General features: G+C 43.6%; 4 protein-coding genes and 1 long non-coding RNA gene across 9 annotated transcripts; 1 reads left to right on the forward strand and 4 right to left on the reverse strand.

Moving 5' to 3' along the window:
* Window positions 1-3,475: 3,475 nt before the first annotated feature.
* Window positions 3,476-4,889, reverse strand: LOC105283297. Of its 4 annotated transcripts, XR_003407418.1 has the most exons (5): window positions 4,822-4,889; window positions 4,577-4,641; window positions 4,221-4,344; window positions 3,947-4,070; window positions 3,476-3,796 (listed from the first exon to the last, which is right to left on the reverse strand). It is a non-coding gene; the product is annotated as an uncharacterized LOC105283297 (long non-coding RNA). The 4 variants fall into 4 exon arrangements; XR_003407419.1 differs by lacking the exon at window positions 4,577-4,641 and having other exon boundaries at window positions 4,822-4,886; XR_003407417.1 differs by lacking the exon at window positions 4,822-4,889 and having other exon boundaries at window positions 4,577-4,812.
* Window positions 4,890-5,267: 378 nt separating this feature from the next.
* LOC105283296 (beclin-1-like protein) lies at window positions 5,268-7,441 on the forward strand. 2 transcript variants are annotated; one of them, XM_011345934.3, is made up of 5 exons: window positions 5,268-5,471; window positions 5,926-6,086; window positions 6,160-6,572; window positions 6,641-7,129; window positions 7,219-7,441. In XM_011345934.3, the coding sequence occupies exons 1-5, from the start codon at window positions 5,360-5,362 to the stop codon at window positions 7,337-7,339; spliced, it is 1,296 nt and encodes a 431-aa protein (XP_011344236.1). In that variant the 5' UTR covers window positions 5,268-5,359; the 3' UTR covers window positions 7,340-7,441. The 2 variants fall into 2 exon arrangements, with proteins under 2 accessions (XP_011344236.1, XP_011344237.1); XM_011345935.3 differs by having other exon boundaries at window positions 5,341-5,475.
* A 56-nt stretch (window positions 7,442-7,497) lies between these two features.
* LOC105283295 (uridine diphosphate glucose pyrophosphatase) lies at window positions 7,498-8,658 on the reverse strand. The gene is made up of 3 exons (XM_011345932.3): window positions 8,127-8,658; window positions 7,892-7,965; window positions 7,498-7,733 (listed from the first exon to the last, which is right to left on the reverse strand). The coding sequence occupies exons 1-3, from the start codon at window positions 8,654-8,656 to the stop codon at window positions 7,576-7,578; spliced, it is 762 nt and encodes a 253-aa protein (XP_011344234.1). The 5' UTR covers window positions 8,657-8,658; the 3' UTR covers window positions 7,498-7,575.
* Window positions 8,659-9,830: 1,172 nt separating this feature from the next.
* LOC113563342 lies at window positions 9,831-13,574 on the reverse strand. The gene has a single exon (XM_026974811.1). The coding sequence runs from the start codon at window positions 13,572-13,574 to the stop codon at window positions 10,800-10,802; it is 2,775 nt and encodes a 924-aa protein (XP_026830612.1). The 3' UTR covers window positions 9,831-10,799.
* Window positions 13,575-13,886: 312 nt separating this feature from the next.
* Window positions 13,887-14,594, reverse strand: LOC113563343. The gene has a single exon (XM_026974812.1). The coding sequence runs from the start codon at window positions 14,592-14,594 to the stop codon at window positions 13,887-13,889; it is 708 nt and encodes a 235-aa protein (XP_026830613.1).
* Window positions 14,595-21,614: the final 7,020 nt, after the last annotated feature.

The raw sequence follows: 21,614 nt of genomic DNA on the forward strand, positions 1-21,614 counted from the left end.
AAGTAAGCGTACCGTAAATCAGCCAACTTGTACAATGAGAGAGAACGAGGAAGATGGGCAGAGAGAGAGAAAAAGAGAGAAGCAAAACCGAGAAGCTCATTCTCGCGCATCCTGCTAGATACTGATCGCGATTCACTAGGATCTACTTTGTCGAAATATGTATGCGTATGTACGTCTGATGAATGTACATATGTATATTTGTATAAGTAATAAATATAACAAACGTGCAATTTAATCTTGTTCTGACCTGAATTAATTTTTTAGTTGTAGATATGCGTGCTTCAAGATATTTCTTTGTCCTCAATCCTTAATAATTTTAATAACTATGTAAATATGCGGAGAATTATATATAGATTTCAATTAAAATCTGAGAACATCAGTGCTTCCCGATTTTATCCGAAACTACCCGATTTTATTCGGGGCCTAGTATGTCCATATTTGCGACAATAACTCTTTAATTTTTTTCGTTCCTTATGAATGTATACTGTATAGTAATTGAACCATGCAATAGATTGAACAAAACAATACGCTTCTCAGATATTACAGAAAAATTCAAGCGCACCGGACATCATCAGTATCTGATTGCACCACCGCACTGGAACTTACTTTCCCGCGCCGCTATCGCAGGCGGACTGCGCGGCGCGCTCGGACCGGCATTACATCACCGGTGCAGGTGCAGTTCGGGTGCAACCTGCGATCGGGCGCACCCACGGTGCTAGTCGGAAAGCGAAGCGAGTGGAGCGCGCGATAACGTGGAGGAAGAAAATGAGAAAAGGAAGAAGAAGAAGAAGAAGGAATCATGAGACGCAGAGGCAGAAGAGAGATGCAACAGAAGTAGAAGAGGAGGAGGAGGAGGAGGAGGAGGTGAGAGGAGCTCGAGCGTGAAACGCGTGACGAGGACGGAGAAAACGAACGGGCGCTCGGTGCTCCGCCCCAGGTACACGGCCAACATGGCCGCTGAGGGACGGATTGGCGGAGGCCAGCCGCGACGCCAGCCGACGTCGTCGTGACGCCCGCGCTTCACTCAGCTCGGCTCAAACTCAACGGACTTTGTTCGCGTCGGCCCCTACGGCACTCCTCCGTTTCGAGCGGTCGCCGCCCACCCTTCTTCGGCTTTCCCTTCGCGCCCCGCTCACTGATCTCCTCATCGCCGAGCCGTACACCACCTCGAGAGTTGCACGTGTGGTGCACGCACGTCGTCGCTCGACGTCTCGACCGATTTCCATGCGCGATTTCGTGCACCGCGACAATGTTGCGGGCCGAGACGCCGCCGGATGGCCTGCCGCACGATCGTTCGAGGTTTAATCGATATCTTTTGCGTACTTATGTTGTCATGAATATTTTATACTTGTATGACGAGTACAGCGGAATCAATTTGCGTACAGAGCGGATGTACGATAATCGTCGACGGGCGAACAGAGATCGTGATAAGTTATTTAAAATTTTACGCAACGCAAGTTAAACTATAAAATTGTTTATACGTGTAAAACATGCAGAACATGTCGTAGTTATCATTATTTTAATATATTAACATAGCGGGCACAAACGAGAAAAAGAAGATTTCAAAAATAAGTGATACTCCAGAAGAAAATTCCGAAAATAATAATTATTTAAGATAAGACAAAACAATCTTATCTGTAACGATAATATCTTATGGCTTGAAGATGTAAAGGAAAATGTGGTACATTGCAATATTCGTATTTGTCGATTGGAAATTCCTCATTTCTGTTTTAGTCATGTAACGTTAACGTGTTCTAGTTCTAAAATAATAGTGTATTAACTTGTTGATAGAATCATTAATCTTAGAAACGGCAAACTTGAGACATAGCGCACAGTGCATTTGCTGGCAATGCACTGTTAAGCGGAAATATGGTGTATTATTAGTCCACAGGATGTAGTTTGTTCGTTTCACGTATTCGTTGCTTTCCACTGTAATCACGGCTGCAACTAAGTTGCAGGCTGCGAGGCGTTGCAAGAATACTCGAGTGCATGATGCATGACAAATATCGCGCGTTAATACAAGGGTACCCCTTGCGAATTTATCTGTGCTCGTTCGCGCCGATGCGCGAAACACGCTCCCGATAAGCAATTAAACTTCCTAATGCAATTTACATCAGCTTTTTTTCACGTGTACCGTACATGTACAATCAGCGGGAATGGTAATGGGATAAACCTTACACAACGATTAATCAGCGCAACCGTGCCAACGAATTATGACACTGTTTTTCACTTTGTATCATTTCACTTGATTATTCGTTTTGCGTTACGTCGGGGAAGCTCAGGGCAAAAACATTTTAGCAACATAAGCGTATATAAGATACTTCGCCGTTACTCAAAATTATTATTAATTGCATAATAAATAATTATTAATTTTGATAATTAACAGATTACAATCTCATTTCGGCTTTAAAGCTTTCTTTCGGACCACACTTGTAATAAGAATACCATGGGTAAATGGATTTCCTAACTCGTATTGCTCTCTAGTTGAATCTGATTTAACCAGAAATTGCACAGATAACCGCGCATAATCGAGATTATAGATTTTCAGTTTCGTGTTTAATCTCGGACGAGGTACATTATGGGCGCCCTGGGTATCTGATTTATTAAATAGTTTTTCGTATTCGATCGCAAGCGAGGTTCGAAAGAGGGATAAAACCGGGCGTACTTATACTTGCGGCGAGTGAACGACGTGCTTATGAGTCGGCGATTCGTCGCGCTTCTCGAGTGCACGAAGCGGTAGAAAACGCGCCGGTAAAAAGCTCTCGCATAATAACTCACCGGTGCAGGTAGACAAGAAAGCGATGAGGATCGTAGCCATTATTAGAAAAGCACGCGCGCGCGCGAAAGCTCAAAGCGCAATTACATTCGGAAAACGCCGATTGTTATTGCGCGCCGGCTAATGGGCGCCGGTGATGAATGCGCGTGAAACTTAAGTTATATCGCGCGCGAGCGAAGAAGCAGAAACGAGCTGCCACCTGTTGATCCTTGGCAGCTACTCGATATTTATGCATACGTAGCGAAATATCGTTTAAAGCGCACGTCGGCATTAGCATAAACTAGTATATGGCAATCCACGCGACTACTGCCCGTCATATAAATATTAAGTTTGACCGTAATCTTTGTCACCGCAAAGTAATTCCTTCGCACGTCGTATAAAATCTGCAGTTAAGCAAGGATTTCTATACCTAGTTACAGTGTGCGTATTTATAACGATGAAGATGTGACTGAAAACGTGCGAAAACAATATTATAGCGTCAGTAACTTCTCTTCATAAATACAAAATAGTTATTTCTTGGATCATCAGAAAATTTCGAAGTTTCAGCAAAAAGAAATTACTGCACAAAATATATATAAAATATTAAAACGAATATTCTGCACAGGAACAATGGATTATAATTATAAGAATTTATAAGATAATTATAAGATAATGAAGATTATGAAGAATTTAAAAGATAAGTATGAAGAATTTATGTAACGAAAACACTCGTCGATTTAATAAATTAAAATATTATTAAGCAGTGTTTCAGCAGTAAAATTCTAGAGTTACATACACATTGTATATAATTCTAATACATAACTTTTTAAAAAGTTTTTTTTATATTAATATCAATGTATTTCTTGCATTTTCTAAAAAGTTTATTATCAGAAATAAATTATAAGTCGAAGAAACAGATTACTGATACTATAATTAAAATTTTCGCTGATAGAGTGCAGCATCTACCTGGTTCTTACCTGGCACCCTCTATGTAGCTCGAACAGCAGCCTTAGCACTCGTGATACAGAATTTCATAGTTTCCTATAAATTATGTTCAACATTAGTAATGTTATAAATAATATTAACGATCAGTTCTGTATAAAAGCTGCTTTAACCTTTTTATTAAATATAAATTCATTTAGGTGAAACAATCATATCAAATTAATTATTATCTAAGCTTTTACAAATTACCTTTAACTGATAACCGATATTGTATTTGTAAAGCAACTTATGTAAACTCATTGTCAATTATAGGCACCCTCTATGTAGCTAGAACAGCAGCCTTAGCACTCATGATACAGAATTTCGTAGTTTCCTATAAATTATGTTCAACATTAGTAATGTTATAAATAATATTAACGATCAGTTCTGTATAAAAGCTGCTTTAACCTTTTTATTGAATATAAATTCATTTAGGTGAAACAATCATATCAAATTAATTATTATCTAAGCTTTTACAAATTACCTTTAACTGATAACCGATATTGTATTTGTAAAGCAACTTATGTAAACTCATTGTCAATTATAGGCACCCTCTATGTAGCTCGAACAGCAGCCTTAGCACTCATGATACAGAATTTCGTAGTTTCCTATAAATTATGTTCAACATTAGTAATGTTATAAATAATATTAACGATCAGTTCTGTATAAAAGCTGCTTTACCCTTTTTATTGAATATAAATTCATTTATGTGAAACAATCATATCAAATTAATTATTATCTAAGCTTTTACAAATTACCTTTAACTGATAACTGATATTGTATTTGTAAAGCAACTTATGTAAACTCATTGTCAATTATATGTCGGTTATATACACGTACCGTAACTTTATACTGAGAATTGTCACGATGCATCAGTTACACTATCGACATGTTTTAAGCGTCGTCTAAAATGGCCGCAAAACATGATCGAAAAAAGAAGAATGTAATTACAAGCGTTTAGTTTCCTAACCTTTCAGAACTTATTACACCGGGAAGCCCATGCGGATTGCTTTAGTAAAATAACAGTTATGCACGCTACGAGAAATATTTTACGAGACGTTCGCGATAATTTTTTGCATACAAACCTCGTTATATAAGTGACGATACATCGCGAAAGATATAAAGTAAATACATTCATCACGACACACGAACTAACTAAACGTAATTTCAAGTCTGAGAAATGCGATATTGCGATTCTCGAAATATCGAAACGATCGAAGAAATGAACCAATCACAGATATGATATCGCTTCACACGGTGCAATAAAGGCACTAGATTATTTCTCCAAAATCTGTTTTTCAACTTTGTTACTAGCATTATCATTAGAAGCTTATAATTATATGTAAAAATATAATGATTAATAATTTAATACAGTTATGTATTATTATCAGCAATTGATATTAAAGAACAAAATTGCTATTGTTATTAGCTGTTCATGATAAAATGCGAGGAAAAGGCATTTATGCCGACGGGAACGCGTTCCAGCGCCAACTGGCGGCCGTTCGGCGAGGCAACATCAGCTGACGCAAAGCGTCGCGAGCAGCGGCAGATGCGTATTCGTAAATAACGACGCGTTCGGATAGGTTGTGGAAGCAGCTCTCCTCGATAAACGGACGCGCGACAATGGTAGACCTAAAGACAAACGTTAGTTTCGCGTGCCAACGATGCCTCCAACCCCTGAAATTAGACTCGAGTTTCGATCATCTCGGGGAGCACACGCTGGCCGAACTCTCACGTAGGTAATTTCTGTTTTGCACTGGCGATTCGACGTGCATTGTCAAGCTAATCGCACACTACCTCGCCAACTTCGCGTTGATAGCGCTCGCTTGTGTAACACTTGCTTGTGATTGACGTGTTAATTCACGTTCTCCGACGCAATCTCGCGAGACGATCCAGCGTCTCTGTTTCCCTGGCAAGCGCAGACTATCAAATGAATATAGCTAGCGTGGAGCAATATACAAACAATGGTTGCACAACGTGACAAAATTGTTTACATGTAACGTTCAACAATATATCATTATTGTAATTTTTCATACAGTTATGCAGTCAGATTATATCTGCTAATCTTTTCATTACTCTGTATATTTTTGTCAAGCATAAATATCTGACATCAATGTAAAATTAGCCTGATAGAGTATTGTAGCGATGAAAAATAACAGCAGGCAATATAATTATCTATTTTATTGCAGTCCCTATACAACAACAAATTGTTGGAGAACTGGAACCTCAGAGCGATAGTATAGAGCATCTGGTGCCGCCATTCAGATTAACCGAATCGGGGAATGGTACAAATGGGTTTATGTTGGTTGGTGATTCTGGTGAAACGGAAAGCTTGAGTCATCACTTGAAGGTATTATTACAGAGAGATTTTAAAGATATCTCGAATGAAACTTGTACATGTTATAATTTGATCCATCTCTTAGGTGCGGGCAACGTTATTCGATATTCTTAGCAGTAGCAGTTCAGCTGACCATCCACTTTGCGACGAGTGCACCGACAGTCTTTTATTATTAATGGACCAGCAATTACGAATGACGGAGGGAGAGTGGTCGGATTACAATGAGTACCTGAAGAAGCTAGAAATTGAGCAACAGTATCAAGGACACGAGGACGTGGAGATGGAAAATCTCACGAAGGAGTTGCAAGACGTAAAGGCGGAGGAAGAGAGAATGATCAGGGAACTGGAGGCACTGAGGAAAGAGGAGATAGCCACGAAGAATGCAATAGCGGAGCAGGAGAGGGAAAAGGAGAGGCTACAGAGTGACGAGGACAGGTATTGGAAGGAATATTCGAAGCACAGGAGGGATCTCATGCTAGCCGAGGACGAGTGTCGCAGGTAAGTCAAGATGCACGGTCCTTAGGGCGCTCGTTAGTGCTTTTATTTCTATACGCGTGTCCTTGCAGTCTGGATAATCAGCTGGCGTACGCAGCCTCGCAGCTCGAGAGGCTGAAGAAAACGAACGTGTTCAACGCGACCTTTCACATTTGGCATTCCGGCCACTTTGGAACCATCAATTCGTTTCGATTGGGGCGGCTGCCGAGCGCGCCGGTGGACTGGAGCGAAATAAACGCCGCGTGGGGGCAGACCACCCTCCTGCTGGTGGCCCTCGCGCGCAAGATGAACCTAACGTTCAAGCGCTTTCGCTTAGTGCCGTTCGGCAATCACAGTTACATCGAGGCGTTGGATCAAAATAAGGAGCTCCCGCTCTACGGAAGCGGCGGGTTCAAGTTTCTCTGGGACACGAAATTTGACGCAGCTATGGTGGCGTTCTTGGATTGCCTGCAGCAGTTTAAGGAGCAGGTGGAGAGAGGAGACAGCGGATTTTGTCTGCCGTACAGAATGGACCGAGGCAAAATCGAGGACTCCGCCACGGGCAATTCTTACTCTATAAAGTACGTTTTACTCTCCATAAGTCTTGGTCGCGACGCAATTTGTTTGTATCGTGAAAAATGCCTTATCCGATTATTTCTCTTCTTTTCAGAATACAGTTCAATTCGGAAGAACAGTGGACCAAGGCCTTAAAGTTCCTACTTACGAATTTAAAATGGGGTCTTGCATGGGTTAGCTCTCAATTCACAAAAGACGAATTGAATATTAATTGAACGTACTAGTACTTGTGATTTTACCGTAACTTTAGTTATGTAACTATCTCGTGATTGCTTGTGTATAAATGCTCCATTTGTAAATAAAATGCGGTTGGATGATAGCGTTGATTTCCACTTGGATTTCCGCTTGGAATAGCATAATTTCGCAAACTAAGTTTTTTTTTACATGTGACTAATTTGCAGTTTCTTTATTTTATTTTAGATTACCAAGCAGGATGATCTTTAGTTTTAATCTAAGAACAGTGTTCAGGTTTATTAAGTAGAAACCAGGAGATACCAAAGAGGAAGCTGGCGGGACTCCGTACCTCCTTGGATTTTATGTAATCCCTCGTTTCCGGAATGCTCAATTCCACTATTTCTATGAGTTCGCCCTCGGACTCGTCACCACCGCCTGTAACGTGAGAAAAGATTCAAATTGGACAAACTGATCCTTACATACGTTGAGTAGCAATTTATCAATCGTAAAACTAGTGCTCCTCAAAAAAAGTTTCATACTGGTATTCTAAAAGAGAGAGAGAGAGAGAGAGAGATTTACACGATTCAACTTACCAGGATGTACCTGCATATCGTCTGTGACTTCCACATAGAAAAGAGTTTGTTGCGCGCTGGCAGAGGCGCTGGACCTAGAATACATAAAATATAATAAATCTTTTTTTAACTTGCAAATCCTGGATACGTTATTTTTATTTTACTCATCAGAACAGATCTTGTCTCGGAAATTGCTTTTCCAAACTTTATTTTTGCAACGGCAAGGATAAAATTACAGCGAATGAGTGAGGCTCACACATAGGTAGAAATTTGTCTGAAGGCCGAGGCGGGTGCTTCGTAGCCGCACTCCTCCTTCAACTCGTCCCTTGCTATCTCGACGAGAGGCTTAGGCTTGTCCACGATGCCAGCGCAGAGCTCCAGGCTTAGCCCTAGTGTCGCGGGATAGCGCTCCAAATCGACCGTGTCGTATCTATTTTTTGGCAGGACCGCGTAATAGACTGCCGGCCTGAATTGCCTGACGAACACCAGCTTCCTCCGAGTCGTGTTGAAGACTACTATACTCACACTGTCGTGGATCCTTATCACGTCCCACTCTTTATGTCGGCCGTCTTGCGTGTAATTCAGGCGAACGCTTCTCAACCAGGGTGAATCGTGCGGAACCGTTCCCACACGGACATCGTGCAAGTCGAGCATCCTCCTGCGCACGAGCTGGTTCCTCTCATCCTGTGCCATGACATTCATCGCCACTGTCAAAATACTACGGGGCGACACACCGAGCACGTCAGCTCTTTCCCTTCCGCCGATAACGACAGCGAGTCTCGGCATGCGCAGACTACAGATGCCGCACGTGACACCGAATCGATAAAGTCGAGAAGCGCGAAGTTGCACCTTCTTTCCGGTCGGCCGCCATGTTAGGCTCGTTGTTCAAATGTGATTGATATGAAGTTTAAATGGATTATTATTTCTTGTGGCCAATAGAAATTTTTCTCTCTGTTGTTAAATAACTGCAGAAGACTTCACTGGAATTGTGAGCTCCTTATTTGTGCGCTAAGCACACATATACAGGGTGTTTCCTCTAACTGTAGCACTTAGAATATCTCTGCTTCCTTTGATGACATGAAAAAAGTCAAAGGACGAAAACTGTTCGATTCAAAGAGACTAGTACTCTGGTAAGAAAATTATTTTTTTTAATGTCACCTTTCACAAGATATCAAGGTCATCAACATTTTTTTAAATGAGATGGTATATTTTCCTTAACGAAATGATGTAGCTTGTAAAAAAACAAATTCAACCATACAGAATATGTTGACCTTCATTTGCACGGAACATACTCAACGAATCATTTCCTGATCGCTGGATTGGACGTGGTGGAAGAATTTCTTGGCCGGCTCGATCACCAGATCTTACGCCTCTTGATTTTTTTCTTTGGGGACACCTAAAAAATGCAGTTTATCGCGATATTCCGACAACACCTGAAGATATGCGAGAAAGAATTCAGCGTGCGTGCACCGCAATTACTCCGGATCTCTCAAACGTAACAATCGTTATTCATCGATTGGTATCGTATACTGATCATTTCGAACATCTGTAAAAGTACATCTTTGTATTATAATTAGAGTTCTTTTCCAAACGTGATTTTGTGTTCAAGTCATTTGAGTCAACATATTCGTATGTGATTTTTTTCAAGCTACACATTTCGTTAAGAATATACCATCTCGTTAAAAAAATCATGACCTGATATCTTGTGAAGGTCATTAAAAAATAATTTCTACCGTACTATCTCTTGAATCGAGCAATTTTCTCCTGATTTTTCATTATCAAAGGAGAATTCTAGCTCGTTAAGAAAACGTAACAGCAATTTATCGTCCAGATTTCTCATAATACATCGACAATGTGTGTCTAGCGAGGCAAAGTGAGACAGTTCGTTTATATAAAATCATGAATCAGAACTTGTAAATGGTACATAATCGGTGATTGCTGATCAATGGACTCGGCGTAACCAAGCTGTAAAAAAATCCGTTCTCATAAAAGATCAAATTATTTCATTCCAAAGGATCAAATTAATATAATAGACTTCAAAATGTTTTCGCGTGAGAAAGAAATCGGTGTTTTCGTACTAAAAATATTCTCCGAATATTTCAGGTTCACGTCACGCGTTCTCCAAATTTCGGACATCTCAACGCCGAAATTTTTACAGCCGCAATGAGCACATTACAACAAAATGGCATCAACTGTAAGTTTATTTCTATTGTATTATATTAATTGTATTCATATTTATTAGACATGCACTTTGTCAGGAGATATAATAATGATAGGCAGATTGACAATTGAAAGCGAGACTAAAATTTGCTGCTTCATAATTATTTAATTATTCGTGTATTAATCTATTATGTCGATATATCACAAATACTTTTAATACTTATTTTTATACTCGATCTCTTTCTTAGATAAATAATTCTATTATTTTTTATTACAAAACTATCTATAATTTTGTAGCGATGTTTTCAAGCGATAGCTTGAACGTATTAGAATATTAAATGGGTCTTTTAGCAATCTAAACATAATATCAAATATATGTGTATATGTGTGTGTGCGTATATACGCTAGTTTTTCGTTGCATATATTGGTAAAAAATAATTTAGATCCAGAGTTGTAATTAATCAATTTGTGTGATGTAACATGGAAAAGAGAATGTCTGGAGATAAATATCATATATTCAGGTTATTCTAGCATCAAGATATTAAATAACGTAATCACTTTATCTGTTTTCCTCACATGTAAATTTCATAATCAGCTGATTGGAAAATGTAAACAAGTTATGAGTTGTACGTAGTCGAATTTAACGCGTCGCGCAAAATCAGGACAATGAAACCGGCTGGGTAGCATTTAACTGTACTCAAGACGTAAACTCGCTTTTGGTACTTGCCTCTCACGATCGCGGGAAAGTAAGCGGCAAGGGATGGTTTCGCTACTTCCTCCCTCTTCTTTCTCGCCTGCCCTTTCTCTCCTTCTTCTTCGGTACGGGCTCGGTCGGTTGGAAAGCCTCGAGGATTTCCTGCTGCCTGACCTGAGTGTCCACGTGGATCACATCAGGCTTCCTGCGATATCTGCTTACTGCTGCCGGTGGCGAGAACTCGATCTCCATGTCCGACGCCGTCGAGCTCGACGCGACGGAGGCGTCGTCCTTACTTTTGACTATCTTGAACTGTAGCGGCTTCATCGGTTCTTCTAGCTGCGCCACGTCCGTCGTCTCCGGCTTGATCGGATACATCGTCACGTAGTACGTGCCGTCCTTCCGATGAATATGCAGGGTCGGCGGCGGTTCCGCCTCCTCTTCGCCTTCCTTCTTCGTCTGCGACACGTAGCTGAGGGTCTTGAACACCTTACCGCGTCGCAAACCTGTGCGCGATGGCACCGACCTTGACCGACTATCTTCCATCAGGGAAATGCCCTTAGCTGCTTTTAGCAATTCGTTCAAATAACGACTGATCGCGCCCGGCTTCCAGCCAATTCGCGGTTTCAGTTTGCCTATGGTGGTGCTGGTGTTCCACAACCAGCCCATGTTAGCCGGCACTCTGAGTCGCGGGTCGATGCAGTTCTTGTGACCGTAATGAATCCCAGGATAAACGTCGCCGATCGAGTGCACGTAGCGCATCACTCGTTTGCTGACCTTGATAGGACCCCTTACGATGTCGCGATCACCTTCAGGACCTAGCTTACTCTTCAACTGTCGTGCCCTTTCGATCGATTTAAGACTTCTCGCGGTAATCGTGCTTGGCGGTTGCGATTTCACGGCGAGCTTCTGCGGTTCCTCGACTTTTTCGCGCGGTACTGTCCGGTTGTTACCGGGCACCTTCGGCCGGGATTTGCATTTTGGTTCACCACATGGACCAACGACGATATCCTGTGACGGAATAGTCGAAATATCGTCCTTCTGTTTTTCTGCCTTCTCCTCCTTCTTGTCTTCCTTCTTTTTTGATTTGACGGCGACCGAAGGTAACATCGGTTTTGCGTCGCGTACGACACCAATGCGTTCTGGAACCGCCATGGGAAAAGCGTAAGGTAAAGAAGCGCTACTGAGGATGGATTTATCGATGAGCGTGTTGCAAGGAGCAGTACACAGTAGCACACTCGGGGATACCGCTGTTAACGGGACGGGATATCTCAGTTTTCTCTCGCTCGGCGTTTCGTGAACGGGATAATCCTTGTCTATGTCTCTACCGAAGTATGGGCTCTCCGATGGATCCATCAAGCCGAGACCCACCATACCCGGCACTTTGCCGATAGAATCCACGAATGCTTGAGCCTCTTTGAAGGCGCGTATCAAGCAATCTGCTCCCACGCACGGTTTCTTTGAGCACTTTGTGCCCGCTCTCCAAGATGACGTCTCTTTCCCCGGGCAGACGCAATTGGCGGCAGCAGCCTTGACTTCGCTTCTTGGGTGTGATCTGTGCGATGAGCCAACATTCGGTTCCTTACCTTTTTGATATATTATGGTAGTCGCTGCTTCGGAAGGCGGATACGCTGATTTGTCATAGTCGCTCCCACCCGCCGTGCGGTTCATTAAGTTTCCCTTGCGCCAGGTGTATTCGTCGTCCCATAACGCTTCGTTGTCTAAACCCGTATCCTCTCTGCCGCCGCCTCTCATTCTCGAAGCGCTCCCAGCCGTGCTCCGTTTCATAGTAGGATCCAAATTGTTGGCGTCATCAGTAAGCGTAGCGAGCGATCGGCCATCGTCGCTGTAATTTCTGAGGATATCTGGATTTCTCAAGGCCATGCAACAAGACCGAGTGCATCCGGAACGACATATCATAGGATGCGATGGTCGGTCCGATGGTGGACACGAACAAGTTGGCTCATCGGGATACATGTCGTAAATCAAACCACGGTATTTGCGATCGTTCAGTTTTTCGGCGCTCGTTAGCTTCTCGAATTCCGGTTGCTCCATCGATACACGAGGCGGTGATTCCGGTCTGGTCAGTACGAAAGCCGCATCCGTATGATCGTGCAACTTCGAATACGCAGAGCCTAAAATCTTATCGAATAATACATTGTCGTCATATTTTATCCTACTCGTTTCATTTGTGTCTTTATCATGCAGTTTCGCGCGGTGAAATTTCCAGTCGAGAGGAAATCCTTGAAACACGTACGACTTTTCACGGAGCGTTAAGTGGTCGATAATGGAGCTTCCAAAGCACGACAGTCTCAGATACATTGATACGGATCCACAGGGTTTACCTTGCTCGTTGGCCAAAGTATAAGTCTCCATCACGGTACAGGGTTTAGACAATCCGTCTATCTTGTTCTTGGCTGCAGTCACTTGATCGCAGAAAGATTCGGACGGAAATGCCGCTGCCGCGCAGAGAAGGGTGTGCTCATCGCGCAAGTTACGATTCTCGCCGCGAGGGATTCGATACACTTCGATACTCAGAGGAGTTGATTTCATAGATCGCATTAAATTGCTCGGTGTTTGAGCGAACAAACACGTCTTACCCTTGTACTTGTTGCACTCATCAAGAAAACGATTTTCTTTGTTCTTGCTTCTTCCGCCTTTAACCTCGGTGTGATTCTTGAGGATTATATCAATGGGCGTGAGATCGATGAAGCCTATGCAGATCATCATATCGCATTCTCTACCGTTGACACTCTTTTCGGGGCACAGATCGAGAGAATCAATAAGAATTTCGAGCATGTACAATTGTTCCTTTTCCGACTTCGGTTTCTTCTTCTTTTTCAACGCCATTTCGATGGTGTCGTTGACGCGAAAACTTGCGGATTCACACACGTGTTGCTGATGATACGACAAATTTGGAAAGAGACTTTAGATCGACGTTAACATCGATGTGCAGATCCCGCCATTAATTTTGCGAGCATTTCGGGCCGGAAATCAAATGATCTATATCGGCGTATGCCTCGCGCCACGAACCGAAGTTAACTGACGTTTCTAGTTGTCAAATGGATACTATGGTAACGATTCCTCGAAATAATTACCCAGCGAATGCAGAAAATCGCGCATCAAAGTTCAAGTGTCTCTCTTGAAAATCATTTATAGAGGTCACTTTTTGACCTTTTTCTTTTTAACCACTTTAGCGCCTTTCTTTTTTGCTTTAGCTTTCCGTTCAGGAACTGTCGGTAGAGTGATCTTCTCGTGCGGTTCTTTAGGAATTGTCTCGTAAAGATACTCGGGCGGTACAAATCGCTTCACGCAGATCTCTCGTTCCTTGTCTTCTTCGCCAGAGACAGATTTTGGATGCAGTTCGTAGTGCGTCAAGAAGCTGCGTCCGAGGCAGACAACGATGAGCTCCATGTGTAACGTACCGGACGGATTCTCGCCCGGATCCAGAAGGTGAAAACCGCCCTTCACCGCGAACGGCTTCGGCTGATTTTCAGGATCGTTGCCGATCATGCCGATTTGGTCGCACAGGCAGCCTGGCAGCGTCAGCTCGCTTTCCGCTGTGGGATAAGTGTCACCCGCGCGGAACACGCCGATCTTCATGCACGTCGAGCGAAGCCCACCGACCAGATCCCGCGGTCGCTTGATGAACATGTAGCATTTGCCGATCATGAAGCTCACATCCTGATCGCGCCTGGATGCGTCCGAGTCGCCGCGCGTGAACTCGAACACGGGGAAATCTAAGAGCTTGATCTTGATCACGATAGGATGCCCGGCGATGTCTTTGATTTTACCGGGCGTCAACGTCAGTTTATCGATCAGTATCTCGATTAGGTAGATCTGTTCGTCGTGGCCGCCGAAGCAGGACATGACATGGCTCGAAGCGATACTCGCGAGGAGTTAAGTTGTATCTACGGTTGGGAAAGACCGAGTTCAGGTTGATACTTTTGCCAAGGGTGTCTCGAAGAATCCAACAAAAATATCCAACGAAATATCCAACGAAAATTTCGAAGGTCCAAAAAAATTGCACGTGAAACGATTATTGAAGTTGTTTACCGAAAATTTGGAGGTTTAAAAATGCCGCGAATGTTTGACAGGTGGGAAGTAACAGTCGAACGGCGGTCCGTGTCGACGTGATAATTGCTAATTAATTCGAGTGGTACAGGTTTATCCGCGTTGTACCGTCGCCAACGCACGACGTCACCCACCGGTCGTTTCGCTGAATTTTATGTAAGGGACAAATTGCGCTTCGCTGAGGGAAACACGCGCGATAGCGATCGAAGAATTATTAATTTAACCGATGTCGTATACAAAAATATGTTTCCTTTAACGCGTCCTCAGGGTGGATTTTAAATACCGCCTCGCGCGGTCTCTTCTATTTCCGTGTGCGCGTGCATGCAACGTCATCGAGACGACGCGCGAGACGACGGAAAAAAAATTATCAACTTACGGTCGCGTATGTCCCATTCACTATCCTCGGCGTTTCTAATTCCATCGGCAGTTACTTAGCTCTCCCACAGTTGGTGTATACTTAAACTCGACGGCGCGAAAAACACCGCCAGAACCGTTACGAAAACCAGCGAGGGAGACATGACACCCTCGCAAATTCATACTTTCCGTTGTTCCTCATTAGGAAGAGTAATTCCTAATGCGAACAAAACACCCACGCGTTTCGCAGGTACGCGAAACGCGCGATCTGTCTGCTCCCAGCGCTCTGAATCACCGGAATTGAGAATGAACAAAATATAACGAATCGAAAAACACAACGACAATTTCGTTGAAAAATAGATTTCACATTTCTTATCAAACACGTAATCAGAAACATGTTCGATATCTTGTACGTCTCGTACAATTAACGTAAAAACGTGTCTGCAATAATTTTACCCTTTTTCTGCATCGCTGCCCAGCCTCCTTAAATTATCCTTCTCGTTCGAGAATCAATCGTCGCGTCGGCGGCGTGTAATCCCCCAAATCAACGAGATTTCTCGACCGTTTGGGACGAGAGGTCCCATTCCTCAGATTTCAGCGGAACCTCGGGAGCAGCACCCCGAAGTAGTCCACCTCGTGGTCTCGGAGGGCCGAAGTATGCACTAATTGGTACGACCGCGCGCGCATACGCACACGATCCGCTCGAAGCAAGATAGGCGGACGATGGAGCGAGCAGGACATACAACCGGGGCAGGACGAGAGATGTATCCCGAACGCACCGTCGGATACCCCTCTGGGGTCCGTGGAAGTCGTCGGGCCGAAGGTAAAATTCCGGACCCGGGCGACACGGCGGCTCGTTAAAATGCTTCCGAGGATTTTGGGCGCGGGACGCTTCTCGGATAATTGGTGATTAGCGATTAAAACGAACGGATGTATCTCCGCCAGGACCTGGCCGCTCCCTCCCGCAGCTACGCGGTCTTCCCCTTTTCTCCCGCGGCCTGCCGACCGCGTGAATCGCGAGGGGAAAGGGGTGTGTAATGTCCACGTCTTGAAGAGGTCCTCGACGCGTCACTCATTTCGTCCGGTACCGGCGATGGCTCCCTCACTTCCCGCGGCCGTCTTTTTCTCCTCGACGAACAAGCGTCTTTTAATCGGACGACTCGGCGATCAGGATCGCTTTCTCGTCAGTTCGTCGTAATCGTTTCTTTGCGAAGGCGTGTCTGGGAATCTGAGCTGCTTCGGGTCCGCGGCATTCGAATGACCGGAAATAACGATCGAACGGACGGACGTTAATGTGCCGCGGGTTTTTGATGCCGGAAGGAATTTATTATTTTTCCGACGTTTACGCTGTTCGTGGCCTCAAAAACGCAGCTTCTGTTTTAGCTCGCGCGATATTACTCTAATATTTAAGCGACAAAGAGGTGTTTCTCGCTATGGCAAATGTCAATTGACAATTACAAACAACGAATTTTCGAAGAATTCAACAATGCCGGTTGATTACATGCATTCAGACTGTGACCCCATAGAACTCCGCTGTGGTGTCTGTAATTTGTAGTTTTAGTTTACGCTAGAAACCCACGAGTGTGCAAGCTTAAACAATGGCAACAGTACTTGAGGAACAGCCCGTAATCAAATTAAGTGTCGCGTGTCCGCTTAAGGATTAATCACTATAATCTGCGATTTTTCCACGATAGCGCGTCGCGACGGTTACCCCTTATTTCCGGTTCCATCGATGACCGTTATCTCAGGACCTGTGCGCGTCACCGCGCGCCTTCAGCAGGATGCCCTTAAGAGGATGCATGGAATGTATTACATTTTGCGGGAGGATGAGACGCTCGCGTAGATTCTCTCTCCTTTTCTCGTTCTCTCTTTCTCTCATTGTCTCTCGTGTCCTGACCCAAATACATTGCGACACCGAACCTATTTTCTCATGTTCCTAAGTGGACGCATCGCTTATAAACATCGTGGAGAAACCTTGATCGTGCAACGAAACGATCCCACGACGATCCCTCCTCCGTACGTAGGTAGCTGCTTCTACGTACTTGTTACAATACGGGGAGAGCGGAGTACTCTGCCGGAGTCTCGGAGTTCATCGGCAATTTGAATAATTTTCTCCTAAGAACGGATTCTCGTTTCGAATTCGCCTGACGCGTCATGATTTTTCATTGCACCGTTGTGGTCCTACTTTTCGTATCGAGTTCATTTCACGATACTTTTATATTGATTAATAAACTTGTTTTCTCGTTCTTGCAACTTTAAAAGTACATAATGATTGGTAGCTATTGACATTTCTGACATACGCTCGTTTACCGTTAGGACACGATCGTGCATAACATGACCGTTGAATACCGTCGACTTAAAAATGAAGACAAATAAGATAACAAGAATACACATACACACATATACACACAAACGAGATTGGGTGAAAAGATTGCTTTATTTCAATTACATCAATTAGAGATGCAATTATGCCTCGTATGTATCGTAAATGTATCAGTAACGTAATTTTGTGAACGTTAATTTGCGTGAAGTTCTTTACATCGAAAGAAACTTATCGTCGTAATTACCTTGGTAAGATACTTTTAAAAGCCTGTCTGCGGATCCTGTTTCACATCCTTCGGTACCGTGCGGCCGTGTTTTTTATACAATCAGAGAATATAATTACGTGTACGTGCAGATGGTAAATATCACCATTATTTTATCTTTGTCTCCATACTTGTATCATTACTCAATTTTTTAATTGCACTGTTAGATAAATCCGATAAAAGTGAAGAGTTAGATAAATTGTTAGATTATTCGTATACACATTAATGATAATTATCAATTAACATTAAGTACTCAATGAATTTAACTCTAAGTAAACGGAAAAAGCTACTCAGTAAAATATACGTCTTCTTCATTTTATATTCGTGAAAAAGATTTTTTGCTGATATGATGGACATCACTCGAATTACACTTAGAAAATTGCGCTGTGGGCTCTAATTAACGTAAATGGCAAGCTCTTAATTTGTAAGAAAATCGCCGTGATGCGACGCGGTTGCTCGTCGGGACAAAAACGTCGGGGCGTCACGAGCCGAGCCGGAGTCGCATTTTCGATGATCTAGATCTGGGTAGCACCAGGAAGCCGGGATCGAAGGCAAAATTACCGGTGCCGGTGGAAGGAGGCCTCGTTCGCTCGCTTCGAGAGGTCAGAGGGCGATAGCGGTACCTTCTTCTCTGCCACGGAGGTAGGCCTCTCTCGTCCTACCACCTATCTCCCCGCGAAAGTGGTGTGCAGGTACTCTCCCCGCTCCAGTACGAAGACGTTTCCCCGTTGTGCACGGATGTTCGTGGACGAGCGATGAGCCTCGTGCACGCTTGGTCCGAGCAGGGCTGGGGGGAGCGATTCGTGCAACGAATACCTGAGAAGAGCGCAACCGACGTTGCTCGACGACTACGTGGCGGACCAACTAGGTCTCGCGGTGATGAAACGAGACGGCCCGTCGTGATGGAAGGGTCCGCGGCAGCGAGAGCTGGTCCAGGAGAAACAGAGAGAGATAATCGGTATATTAGAGGATACTCTCCCGCGGCGCTAGACGAAATTTGTCAAACAACCGGCGGATCCCAATTTGTTCTCGTGCGTGTCTTGACTACGCTGAAAGAGCCGTAGGTGGCTCGCCGAGAGATTGTTTCGCCGGACGATGAGTGGATAGTTATCCCGTATCGGAGCTACCAGCCAGCCCCGGTCGGCCGATACGATAGTATTAAAAGGTTAAGGATTGATGTTGCCACGCTTAACCCCTCGCCGAGTCTGGTGCGCTTAGTTCGTCGAGCTTCAGATAAAACGCTGCATTACTATGCAACACCGACTATTTATTATACGCATGCTTGTACGCACGGTTTAATTACCGATGTTACCAAGGCAAGGTATGAAGGGATGAATATAGCGAAAAATAACATCGCTGCCGTACAATTCAGTAATACGTGACGTACGCGTTTGCCAGGAGGCCAGGATTTGCCGCGTTTCTCACGCTTCGATTCGAAAGATCGCTATTACGGAGTAATGGTATAGTTGGCGCAATAATATGTGATTATCGATTATATTTTTCTTGCCACGATTATAACTGTGGGTAAACGTGTCCCATGGAATTATTGAGCAAAATAAAATGATCCTAGAGAGATGGTATCGCGGATGATTATAGGGTGAGTGATTCTTGTACTTTTGCGAAAGACGATAAACACACGCTTAATCCGCGACAGATGGCCCGCACAAATTAGCACCTCATTATCCGCCACTTGACGTGATTAAACATCATATGGTTAAGCATACCGTTACGATATCAAGGATAATACGCCATTGTATGTTAATCACCGACGAAACCAGCGCGAAAAATATTCCGCGTCTCGTTGGGTGGACTCATTCATGCTCGTGTATCTTAAAAAAGAATTGAAAAAGTACGGCTTGGATATTTTACCCAAGATACCGCTTTCAGATTCTCGTTCGGTTGTGCCACAAATTAAGAGAATTAATGACCAACGCCATGCTTCGTGATGACAACGACTCCCAGCAGTACCGGCGGTAATTGCGTTAGACTTGACATTTATTTTACGACGGTCTTCCACGGCGGTTAACCCGCTCTTAACAATCATTTTCGTTGGAAGCGACAAAGAGAGTTACCGCCAAAATGAACAGGCGCGTTTAAATCTCAAGGCCGTTTCGTCCACTTTACGAAGCGTCCACGGCCTGCACCTTTGCCTGGGAACGGGAAACACGTTTTGATCGCAAGCTTTTACGCACCGGCCGCCACATATGCAATCTAGTGTTCTGACGAATGTACAGATTTTATAATCTTTTTACATATTGAGACAATTATGCTGGAGGACATTGTAGAGCGAAAGATACGCTATTTAACATGCATTGGAATCAAAATTACTTTATGTCATTGTGGCAAGTGTTTAGCTGAAAGCTAAATATCAACGATTAGTCGTTATATCATTCGAAATTTAATTTTCGGTAGAATTCGCAAAATTAACTATTGTAAAATATCGCAAAGCTTTATTTATAAAAAAAGTTGTACAGGGCGTGCACATATTGTGTTCTGGCCTCTATAAAAGCAATATGAAAGATTTACTTTATTTCTCTTGCATCTCTATCATTTCTGCGGTTGCCTTTTGCGGCTAAAGTATCTGATAAATTTCTGTAAAGCGGTATTTTACCGCGTAAAAAAAGTAATACGGCACCTTTAAGAATACAGCTAAATAATATGGTGGGAATATGCGAGGTATCATCGTATTAAGTGAATCGTGTTACAAGATAACTGCGACCAATCGCCAGTACGTGAACGCTCTTAATTTCATCGTGTAATTCAATCGCTTCGTGGAACGTGAATGGCATTCTCTCGGTCGGTCATTATCGTCCCAGAATTTCTTTTCGTACTTTGAAAAAGGAATCAGAGTAGCACAGTAACGATGACAATTATTTACCAAATGCTTTGGGCAAAGTTTGTTCTCGACGAATCCGACTATCTAATGAGCGCGAACAGCGAGGTAACATGATCTTGATACAAATCAGTGATCGTTAAGCGGTGATCGGCCTCGGTATTTCTTTTATTACAGGAAGTCCACATTACCGCAATTGCTCAGCAACGGCTCATCAATATCACAATGAAAGCTCAACGTGGTCGAGATACAATTAAAAGGTGTAATTAAATTTTTATAGAACGCAATCGAGTATCGCGTTATTTTGCGATAATGATAACTTCCGCCGGCGTTAATCGAATTTTAGTTATATTCGTCGAGTATGATGTTATCGCCATGGCAAAAATAAAGGGTCAAGCAGCTCGTGATTACGCATGAACGACGAGATACGTTTTTCGCGCGTCACTGGGTCAACCGTTAAATATACAAAATGTGAAGAAGCGCGAGACGCGTTTGCTCGCTCTCGCGAACCGGCTATTAAATCGCACACATGTAGCTATCGGAAAAGGTCATTACCAAGAACCATAAGAGCCTGGCACGCTGGATGCATCCTCCACGGAGAGAACCGGCGACGACGACGTTGCAGCTTCAGTAATGCAACTCGCAACGCAACTTGGACTCAAATAGATCCGCGAGACGATGAGGTAGTTTGCCTCGGAGAATACAGTTGGGCACCTATTTCGAGAAGCTCTAAAACACTTTAGAGCAGAATGAAAGCAGTCGTAAGGGATATGGACCATCGTGGAGCTGCAACAATCGCAAGGTGCGAGAACCGAGTTCCTCGCGCGCAAATATCTACCGGATGAGGCAGGAATGCTCCTCTTTCCCATTACGCTGTTATTTAGACTATGTATACCCAAGCACACACAGGCCAGTACACTTGAACTTTCCGCTGGATTCGTGTGATGCTTCGCGTAATCCGCGATTCGCAAGTTATCAGGAGATTCCGCGGTCGGGAGAAAGTCCGCCTTTCTCGCGCTCTTTCTCGTTATGGGAAGATTTAAT

Source organism: Ooceraea biroi, chromosome 14, assembly GCF_003672135.1.
Source record: "Ooceraea biroi isolate clonal line C1 chromosome 14, Obir_v5.4, whole genome shotgun sequence".
NCBI lineage: Eukaryota > Metazoa > Arthropoda > Insecta > Hymenoptera > Formicidae > Ooceraea > Ooceraea biroi.